Source organism: Myotis lucifugus, unplaced genomic scaffold (genome assembly GCF_000147115.1).
Source record: "Myotis lucifugus unplaced genomic scaffold, Myoluc2.0 scaffold_70, whole genome shotgun sequence".
NCBI classification, from domain to species: domain Eukaryota; kingdom Metazoa; phylum Chordata; class Mammalia; order Chiroptera; family Vespertilionidae; genus Myotis; species Myotis lucifugus.
The window spans coordinates 3,084,000-3,095,306 of NW_005871118.1; the positions used below are offsets into that span (position 1 = coordinate 3,084,000).

The 11,307-nt window shown below is 40.8% G+C and overlaps 1 protein-coding gene across 2 annotated transcripts in view; it reads right to left on the reverse strand.

Moving 5' to 3' along the window:
• The window catches only part of KCNAB1 (potassium voltage-gated channel subfamily A member regulatory beta subunit 1), a 309,666-nt gene that overhangs the window by 289,482 nt on the left and 8,877 nt on the right, over positions 1-11,307 (reverse strand). The window contains exon 1 of one of the 2 annotated variants that reach the window (XM_023755164.1): positions 768-1,158. The exons of the other annotated variant lie outside the window; for it this stretch is intronic. Within the exon in view, the coding sequence (XP_023610932.1) occupies positions 768-1,009 (242 nt within the window). The 5' untranslated portion in view covers positions 1,010-1,158. Of the gene's footprint in view, positions 1-767; positions 1,159-11,307 lie in introns of those variants that run through there. 2 annotated transcript variants of the gene reach the window in all.

Consider the following 11,307-nt stretch of genomic DNA (forward strand, 5'->3'; position numbering starts at 1 on the left):
TCTGAATGGCTTTGGCTCAGCTTCCCAGATGTTTAGAACTCCAGGCGTTGGTCAAGGAAGCATTTCTGCTGTGTGGTTTAGCTAAGCACAAGCACCTCTTATAGAGATTTGACTAATAATTGTTCTGAAAAAGAAGGATGCCTCTCATCTCAAAGTAATTTATAAATATTACACATCCCACTCTACACCCGGGGGGGAAAAATTCTCCTTTTTGTTAATCTTTCACAGAATAAGTGATGAGATTGGAAGTTGAGAGAATAACCAGTAATTTATCTTGGGCTACATTGATAAAAAGTCCTGTCATTTCAATAACTACCTCAGTTTCATGAACTACTTTATTAACCATTAGCACAGCCCACATGATTCAGGCTTAGAAGGAAATAACCGTCCTAAAGCCTAGGCAGCGAAAAAATCCTTCTCTTAATTTATAAATTCCCTTAAGAAGAACAGGGTCCCGTTCTTCATTATGACCCACAAAACCACCTGCCTGCTCAATGTCAAAAATACTTCTACTGGCAGTGCATGGTTAGGAGCTTCCCAGATGAGCATGCCTATCTTTAACGTTACCTTTTGAGAAGAGAGGAAATAGACAATTGAAAGCTTGAAAAAAAAAAAAGTAGCTCAAGAAGAGGGCTCATTGCATTCCCAGTCCTACTCCTTTTTCTCTCTGTGTTTGTTTTGCTATTGCAATCCTTATTTCTCTGATAACAGCAACCTCTGACTTCAGTGCAGTGCCCTGGTTGGATGACATTACAATCAGCAAGTACCTGTAAGCCATGCCCGTCTCTGCTCTGGTGGTTTCCCGCAACGAAATTCCATGGACACGTAAAAACTTCTCCAGGTGTTTCCGTTCTGCTGCTCCACTGGGCCTGGCAGGCCAGCAGGCTGCCCCAGGCGGAGGCTTGGTCACCACGATGTGCCGTCTACATTTCAGAGCAGAGTCGCTAGATTTGGGCAGACCCAGCTTGGGGCTGGGGATGTCTGCACAGGCAGGTTTATACAGATGCATGTTTCAAAAACCCAGGAGAGCAATGCTAATGGCACAGGACTCAGCTGTAAGACTGGCTGTATCTTGCTATGTTTAACTTGAGTTACCCAGCTTTGGTGTGTCCCTAAAAGGGATTGGATTGTTTTCCTTAGATGCCCCTTATGGTTTTTGTATGTGAGCGGGCTCCTGAGGTCCTGGCAGAGCTGCTGGCTACAGGTCTTGGCTGAAGCCTACGCAAAAAGAAGCCTGACAGAGGCCAGTCACTTTTCCCGTCCCCGTCAAGTTCACAAAGTCAAACTTAAGCAACCAAGTATTGGCCCTGGGAAGGAAAATACGGGCATTCTTTCCCATGTGTTTCTATTTAGGTAAAGGGAATATTTTGGTGGGATTTGGGCCAAGTGTTCTGTTCTCATAAGGACCATAAGGTCTTGAGCATGATTCATGAGTGTGTAATGAGACCTCTCTAAATTATCAAATATTTCACAATTTACTATACTAGTGGCATGATTCATATGGGCAATAAGCCCACTGATTTTTGAAGAAGGTGCACGAGCAATTCAACAGAAGGATAGGCTTTTCCACAATTGGTGCTGGAACAGCTGGATACTGATAAGCAAAAAGAAACAAACAAAAATAAATGACCTTTGACACCTCATATTCGTACAAAAATTAACTCAAAATGGGTCACAGACTTAAATGTAAAATGATACAACTCTTAGGTAAAAACTTAAGAGAAAATCTTCAGGATCTGGGGCTCAGTAAAGAGTTCTTAGACTTGACACCAAAAATAAGGTCCGTAAAAGGAAATATTATAAATTGGATCTCATAAACATTCAACACGTCTGCTCTGTGAAAGACCCTGTAAATCGGATGAAAAAACAAATTACAGACCGAGAAAAAATATTTGCAAGTCACAAATCCAACAAAAAACTTGTAACTAGAACATATAAAGAAGTCTCAAACCTCAACAATAAAAAACATATAAACAATCCAATTAGCAAAAGGACAAAAAATATGGACAAACATTTTACTGAAGAGGAGATACAGATGGCAAATAAGCACGTGAAAAGGTGGTCATCATCATTAGCCACTAGGGGAATGCAAATTAAATCCACATTGAGTATCTCCACACACTTATCAGAATCGCTAAAATAACATGGCATTAACACCAAACGCTGGCAAGGATTCAGAGAAACTGGATCACTCATAAATTGCTGGTGGGAATATAAAAAGGTACAGCCTCTCCCCAGAAAAGTATGGCAGTTTCTTCTAAAACTAAATATACCAAACTTATATGACACAGCAATTGTACTCTTGGGTATTTATCCCAGACAAATTAAATCTATGTTCACACAACATCTACATACAAATGTTCACAGCAGATTAATTTGTAATAGCCAAGAAGAAACAGAGGTGAACTGGGAAAGCAATAATGAAGAATGAGATAGGAGCCTTCTTCAATGCATCAGTGCCTTTCAATGCATCACTGTCTTTTTCTGCTCTCTGGATAGGGAAACAACATGCGGCCTTCAGTCTAAAGCTAATGCAAAGGAAATGACCAATGGGACTCCAATATGCAAATGTGCACTCTGTGGCCAAAAATGCCTCAAAAGGTGGCTATTGGGGGCACAGAGTGCCTTGGAGAAGGGGTAGATGAGGAGGGAGGAAGGTTGGCGATGGGGCTTTGGTCATCTTATATAGGCTTTGCACTCACTTTTTTTTTAATATATTTTTATTGATTTCAGAGAGGAAGGGAAAGGGAGAGAGAGATAGAAACATCAATGATGAGGGAGTAGCATTGATCGGCTGCCTCTTGCACAACCCCTACTGGGGATCGAGCCCGCAACCCAGGCATGTGCCCTTGACCGGAATCGAACCCAGGACCCTTCAGTCCACAGGCTGATGCTCTATCCACTGAGCCAAACCAGCCAGGGCTGCACTCACTTTTTAAGTAATGTTGGGCCATGGAAGGTTTGAGACCAGGATAGTGGTCATGTGCTGATGAGTCATCACTTAAGTAATGCTTCCAGGATACTGAGAACACATTCCCCTTTATCCCAGTCTGCACTAGCCTGGCTGATAAGAAATTCCATGGAATAGGGGTGGATGAAGTAAGGTGGAAATAACAGCATGGGCTGTGAAATCAGGAAGACTTGGGTTTGTATTCTACCCCTACAACACACTAGTGAATTGACTGGGGGCACTTTATGAGTCCCAATTTCCTCCTCTGGAAAATATACCTCACCATATTTCCTTATAGTACTGTTTGAAGAATAAAGGAAATATGGTATTTGATGTACCCAGGACAGAATAAATAGCCCTCTAAGTGGTGGTTATCGTTATAATATCTCCTGCATGGCCCAGCTATAAGGACTGCCATGAGAGTGCAGTCCATGTGGATGGCGCCCCCTAGTGTTGCAATACCCGGCTGGCATAGCTGGATGGGCAAACCTGGACAGACTTAGCAAGCAATAATTTTCAGGGGACTTCAATGCTATCGATTACATGAGGAATCATAGAATTGTACACTTGAAACCTATATAATTTTATTAACCAAAGTTATCCCAATACATTTAATTTTTAAAAGGCAATTTACATTTTCAAATAAAAAATACTAATGTTTAAAAATAATTGTTAAAGATTCAATAATTGGAAGGACTGGGATAAAGTACAAATTCCCAGGAACATGAGCTTAGAGGTCAGACTAACAGAGTTTTAAATCCTTGCCCAGCAGTATAGAACTGTGTGATGTGAATACTCTCTGAGTTGTTAGTTTCTTCCTCAGAAAAATGAGTTAAACAATACTACCCCCTCAGAGTTAGATAAGCAAAGTCAGGCTGTATATTTTAAATCCCCAAACATACCCCATTGCCTCTTGAAATGCCATTCCTCTGTATAATCATTCTATATGTTTAATCACTGACTAAAGTTCAATATTATTGAAAAAGTATGTTTCTGCCATGGAAGATAAGCTCACTTCCCTTACTTTGTGCTGGAATGTTCTTTTCAGCTGGGAAAATTATAAAACCTGAAGCACAAGTGTCCCATCAACATTTTGAGAAATAGTGTTCTACATGCTTTGCTTTTCTAACATCTCTAAGGACTATTCCAAGATAAATTCCAACTTGAAGCAATTTCAAGATTTGCCATTTTCCCAAACAGATTAAAATGTTAGTTCAGATAAAGTCACAACTGATTTTTTTTAGAGGTCACCTTTTTTGCAAACTTGCCCAATGGAACACAAGCAAGAATAAACAAAATTTTTAGGCTTCCTGGGAAAGGACCTCAATTCATAAACCATTTACTCTTTCGTGCACATAATTCAAGCAAGGTGGATTTTCTTGCTCCCCATTCCTCAGCAGAGTAAAGACAGCAAATTAGATGAAAAAGCCCATTAGAGGCAGATCTACTGACAGCAGCAAGAAAAATTTACAGCAAGGTGAGGTGAAAAATTTACAGAAAAAGTAATGGAGGGAGAAAAAAATACAGAAGCCAAACTTTAAAAATAAAATACCAAAAGAAGGCCTCTAATCTTCAAGGCAAATAGTTCTACATGCCTTAAGTCCCTAAGGACATTTTAACATAGCCCAACAGTTGACATTTATTAAGATAAACTAGAGCCCTGGCCAGTGTGGCTCAATTGGTTGAGCGTTGTCCCATGCACCAGAAGGTTGCAGTTTGATTCCCCATCAGGGCATATATCCAGGTTGTGGGTTGGATCCCTGGTTGACAGGAGGCAACCAATCAACATTTCTTTCTCATGTAGATGTTTCTCTCCCTCTCCCTTCTTCTCTCTCTAGAAATCAGTAAAAACATATATATTTGTTAAAAGGATAAACTAGAGTTGTCAAGTTGTTCCTTCAGGTTTAAAAAGTTAAAATAAACCCTTGACACAAATTACAAAGTTTCAGGGAAAAATCACTTGAGTCAAAGTGTTTATTCTCTGACAGTATCAGATGAACAAGGCCTAACTGTTACGAATTTCTGCATTTAGTTGTACTACTAGCTCATGTCAGGAGCTTTTTTCCCATTCCTAGGAACTTGGTGGTTTAGTGGATTCCCAGCCTAAAAGAGGCCAACTTTGTTCTTGAGTCACAGACCACACGTGTCTTCCCTGCACTTGCCTCCCTGCTGGTTCTCATTCCCACAAACTTCCTCGCATCCTTGTAAAACTCCAGCTGAAATGGTGTATTTTGTGCGTTTTTTTTTTTCTGACACATCCCTGTCTGCCCCTGTCCTTTAGCTCTATTTCCAGAGCATTTCACACTTCTAATATCACACCAATAAAACAATACTAGGTCTTGTATTCCCTGAAAACAACTCCAAGATTATTCACGGCAAGAAGCCTGTCTTATGTATCCTCATATCTCTGGAACTGCGACATAAGAGATGATCAAACCTCTTGAATGGATTTCTATTCAATTTTCTGGTTTGACTTCAACATTTTTTAATATTACACGTTCAATACTGAGTGTCCTTGAATTCTGAATATTGGCTTTATTGGAAATTCATTTAACTGAAAATACCTTAAAAACAAAACACATTTAAACATAATAGTTCTTTGTCATTTATTTTGGATAAATGACCATTTGGAACCTAAAATAATATAAGCAGATTAAAGTTTAATATTTTGTTCAACAAGCAACTGGTGTTTGGATAGTCACATCATTCAAATTACTGAGCTTGGACAGGAGGAGCTGATCTATCCAATGTGCCCACTTGTGGAACTGATTATGCTATCACCCCCTTAACCTCAGAGGAAACTAACGCAACAACCCTTTTGGACAGCTTGTTTCATGCTTGATGTTCATTGCTCTAATCCAATTAAATACACAGATTAAGCTATAAAATGCACATTGGGCTTTCATCTTTTATTAGTGAAGTATTTCAAATGGGAGATATTGTCATAAAAAAAGGTCTCTTGAATCAAACCCATATTTTCTTAACTAATTTTTTCTCAAATGTTTCACCATTTTACACACACACACACACACACACACACACACAATGCATGTATTTTGTTTGAGGACAGTGAGCAGGGGAGGAATGCCAAGATATCATCCATGATCAGCAGTTTTATTTAATAATATTACATTCAAAACCATGCTGTATCCTGCTGCTGGGAGCAGAGGCTTCTCTGGCTTCTAGAATCCCATAGGTGCATTCTAGAGAAACATGTAATGATTACACTGTTTGAATCAACACACTGTCCTGGAAGCTCCTCGGAAAAATGCATGCCTGGCCATTTCTGGAAGATCAGGGTGCTGTAGTGAACTCTGGTGGCTCAACAAGTGCTCTCTGACCATGTGCCTGATCCTGCCTCATGCGCTATGAGCCTGTGTCTATGGCGCCAGAGCCTATAGCTCTTACCATGGGGAGGGATGACCATCTCACAACCAAATGTAGGTGGAATAAAACGAGCTGCAGGGGGGCTCCTGGCTCATCTACCCCTAAGTGATTCTTAGGGCAATAAAAACAAACTCTGAGCCATTCAAACTGAGAGCTGAGAGCCCTCATGGAGTGTCATAAGCCAGGCTGTGTTCCAAGTCCCTGCCATCTGTAGATGTCAGATCACCATCTACGGGTTCCTGAAGGGCCATCAGCTTCCTCAATGAAACAGGAAAAGTGAGTTCTGAGTGGAGGAGCCAAAAGAGATTGGCCCACCCTGTGGCTCAGGCTGGTGCATCCGACCTGGAACGAGAGTAGCATTGAAGGGAAAGCTGTGCCTTGACTTCTTTCCTGTTGTAGTAACCAGCTGGGCTCTCCCTGGGTGGCTCCTTTGCATGCTCTGACCACACCTCAGGGCAGAGACCAACCAGCCGTTCATCATGCCCATTTCTCTCTCTCCCTAGGCACACATTTGGCCTACAACTCCCAGTCTCCCTTGCAGCTCAATGTGTCATGTCATTGAATTCCAGCCAATGTTACATCTGCCCACAGGTGCCACTTTCAGGCCTGGTCCACAAAGTACCATCCACATGATCCTCCACAGTCTCTGTCCTGTCTGCTAGATCAATGCCAATACTCAGCCACTATCCACCTTAGGAAACACAGGCTGATCCCAACGTTCACCTGATTGGAACGCCCTACCCCTCGAATGGACTTACATGAGTAGAAAATAATGTCAAGTCATTGAGGTTTCAGGATTTAGCAGCAAGGGTTACCTTTCATATAATCATGGCCTTTATGTTGCAAAGGGCATCTGCCTACCGCCTACCCATAATGAGCATTCAGTAGCCCTTCCTGGATTGGGAGGGAGAACTAGATATCTGGTCTGAAGCCCAGTTTAATTTCCTGGTGACTGAAGAAATATTTGGCAAGTTTCTGTCTATAACTAGTTTGCAATATGTGTGCCAATGCACACAAAACCCTCCATTTCTCTTGCCTCGGAAAGGTGACATTTCTCATCGCCAGGGAGGCTGTGGGGAAGGGAAGCATGGTCTCAACCATCAGCTCCAGAGAGATGTGAGTCAGTACTCCTTGGAACCATGCTGTTTCCTCCTCCCACTGAGCAAACACACATAATACAACCACGGGCCATTTAGTGACAACCACAAGCTAAAACCGGAAAGGCCAGGGCAGCTGTTGCTATGGAACCTTTACATCCTCTCAGAGCAGGATTCTTCTCAGGCTGCTCACTCAACAGTCGTTGAATGTTCTTACACTCACCTCAGGTTGATTCTCAACACCAGATCTTCCTGCATGAACTCAAGCCAGCTTGCTAAGCTCATGGATTACCTGCTGCCCTGCTGGCAGGAACCGAGTGCACCAAAGCTCACTGTATGGAGAACTGCCTGTCCACACACAGGACCACAGCTGATCCTTTGGAAATGGATGAAGTAAATGATTTCTAGGAAGTCATGGAGTTTTAATAGCAGAGAGGAAATATCAGAAACGATGCTCTGTGTACCTACTCTCCAGTTAAAAAGAGACATTTATTAAGATGGTAGAAATCACTCTTAAAAGACTATAGCTAAATGTTTATTCATGTGTTGATTTGTTCTACTAAATGTACCCAGGCATTTCAAATTAATAGGTTCAGGCAGCTATGGTTTGGAATGTTGACACTGATGGTTTTAAAAGCTCTTTGTATTGTATCCCAAAATCACTTTTTCCCAGGAGGTTGGTGATTGTATAAATCCCTTAAAAGCCTCTGTAAGAACACAAAGATCTCCGGTAAGTACTGTTTGAGCTCAGCAGTCAGGTACTAGGTGAAGTGCCCATTTTCCCCAGCCAGTTTAAGATCACCCTATCCTTAATTATCTTCATAACACTAAAATACACCATGCACAGTCAGGGGTCATACCTCAACCCTTATTTCAGAGTGTTTGAAAACAAAGTGCATTGCTCTTTCAAATCACTTGTGCAGCAGTACCTCATTTATTTTTTACAATGGTCCTTTCTAATGCTATTAGTCTTCTTTGCAGTCGAAGAAATTGAGACTCAGAAAAGTTAATTAACTTACCCAACGATTTGTTTAACTATAGAACTCAATGCCATAGATTCCATATAACACTGTGTAGTATAGAGAAAGCAATGAAATAGGCACTCTCAAATATTGCCAGTGGGAAGGTAAAGTGAGAAAATATTTCCAGACAGCAACTGCATTAATAATAAATATGACTGCATACATGCATATGTAATATTAGTACATAATATTCACCCTTTCATTCCACTTCTACAAATACAGCCTAAGAAAATAACCAGAGAGTTTGCTAGTCTGCTTATTTGGCCATCTGGGGTGATGCTGCTTAGAGTTATTAATTTAATAACTTATTTTGTTCACATAATGAATAAGCCCTATGTGGAAGAATCCATTTGACAGTTGAAGTCACATAAGTAGAATCTAATTCAATTTAGATTGACTGAGGAGTCCGTTACTTTTTACTCTCCTTTGGTATTCAACCATATGTATCTTGGTGCTTTTTTAAAAAAATATTTTTATTGATTTCTGAGAAGAAAGGAGAGAGAGAGAGAGATAGAAACATCAATGATGAAAGAGAATCATTGATTGGCTGCTTCCTGCAAGCCCCACTCTGGGGATCAAGCCCACAATCCAGGCATGTGCCCTAACCAGGAATCAAACCATGATCTTCTGGTTCATAGGTCGACGCTCAACCACTAAGCCACACCAGCTCAGTGCTTTTTAAATCAGCAGATGAATGGATTAGAAAACTGTGGTACATCTACACAATGGAATACTATGCTGCTGTAAAAAAGAAGGAATTCTTACCATTTGCAACAGCATGAATGGAACTGGAGAGCATTATGCTAAGTGAAATAAGCCAGTCAATGAAAGAAAAATACAACATGATCTCACTCATTTATGGATAATAAAGACCATTATAAACTGATGAACAAAAATAGATACAGAGGCAGAGCAGCATTGAACAGACTGTCAAACTATAGTGGGAAGCCCGGGGAGGGTTGGGGGTAAGAGATCAACCGAAGGACTTGTATGCATGCATATAAGCATAACCAATGGACACAAGACACTAGGGGGTAGGGGAGGCTGGGGGAATGTCAAGGGGGGGAAAGAAAGGAGACATATGTAATACTCTTTGTAATACTTTAAGCAATAAAACAAAATTTAAAAAAATAAAGTATAAAATTACAGAATTTAAAAAAAAATTACTCATTCTTTAATTCAGATCTCCCTAAGTGTGTGTCATAGAACACTTAGTTCAGTGGTTCTCAACCTGTGGGTCGCGACCCCTTTGGGGGTCGAACGACCCTTTCACAGGGGTCGCCTAAGACCATCGGAAAACACATATATAATTACATATCGTTTTTGTGATTAATCACTATGCTTTAATTATGTTCAATTTGTAACAATGAAATTGGGAGTCACCACAACATGAGGAACTGTATTAAAGGGTCGCGGCATTAGGAAGGTTGAGAACCACTGACTTAGTTCTAAGATATTCCACAAATAAGTTTGGGAATCCCTGCCTGCTGTTTCCTTTCTCTAGATTCACAGTGCACATCAGCGTATGAGAAGCTCTGACAGGTCCTTCAGTAATGGCAGAAAAAGCACCTTTGTTGGCTCAGTGTTTTGCAAACCTATTTGATCCCAGGACCCTTTTTCATGTACACTCAAGTAATAACCCACAGAACCACTATTCTGCAAATATTCCTCAGAACATATTGCCTTTAACATGCACTTCTATAGTTATCAACCTAGTCTTATTGTTCCCAAACCTAGCCATCTCCAGTCGTTTGAAGGGTGTTATGAAAACTTCTTTACACATATATGTTTTTATGTAATTCACACATAAACATACATACATATCATTTTAAGGAGGTGAGGGCCACTATTTCAGATACTTTATTAGTTGCTCAGTGATTCTCGACCTCTTTGAATTTTACTTATAATCACATACACATATTGCTACTTATATAAATGTTCTCATATAATCATAGTAATGGCTCAAATTCCTGTAGCAAGGGAAGAACTCTCTTTGTCAGTTAAAGCTGCTAATACATGAAAATATTCATCCAGCCTAGCTTCTTATTATAAAATACAAAAAAAAAATAGGACATTCAAGTATTTTTCCTTTATGAAGGTGCCAGGCGTCCTTTCCTTAAGCTAGAATTAGGGGAAAGTATATTCTTTCTGTTCCACTGAAGTTCTTGGAAGTCATATTCAATATAAGTATTTTGGGGGTATCTACTTTGTGCCTAACTAGTCCTGTTCTAGAAACTACTAAAGAAATTAATTCATGGGTCAGGTTCATAAAAAGTTTACAAGACCTTTAGTTAAACAAGAGTTGGGAAACAAATGAGAAACAACACAAGAGGGTTTTAAGTGCCAAATCATATCACGTGCTAGAGCCAGGATGTGTCTTTAATTCTTGTCATCCCGGGCCCTATCTGATGCTGCTTTAAGTGTGGGGTTAAATTGAGATCCTAGTAGCAATAAAATGCAACATGGGAAGAGTCTGAATGTAGAGATGAAACACACTGAATGCAATGGCTTCTCTTTTCTCTCTTGTGGAATTACATTCCAACCAGAACAGTACCTTAGAATGAATGTGCCAAATTGCTCTGTACCTATGTAATCTGTATACAAAAAGCCAGCTACCTTAACCACCAGAGACCAGAACATCACGGCCCCTCGCCCAGGCTGGCCCCGCCCCCCAGGGAGCGGCTATGGGTGCCCCTAGGCAACGCGATAGGGTGCGAGTTTGATGGGGGAAAGTTGAAGAAATAGGGGGGAAGGTCGTAAGGGTCTGCGGGTTTAGGGTGGTCGGCCTGGAAGTAGGTTTGGCGTGTGCTGGGGAAGGAGAGGAAGATCCGATGGGAAAACGGCTCAGCAC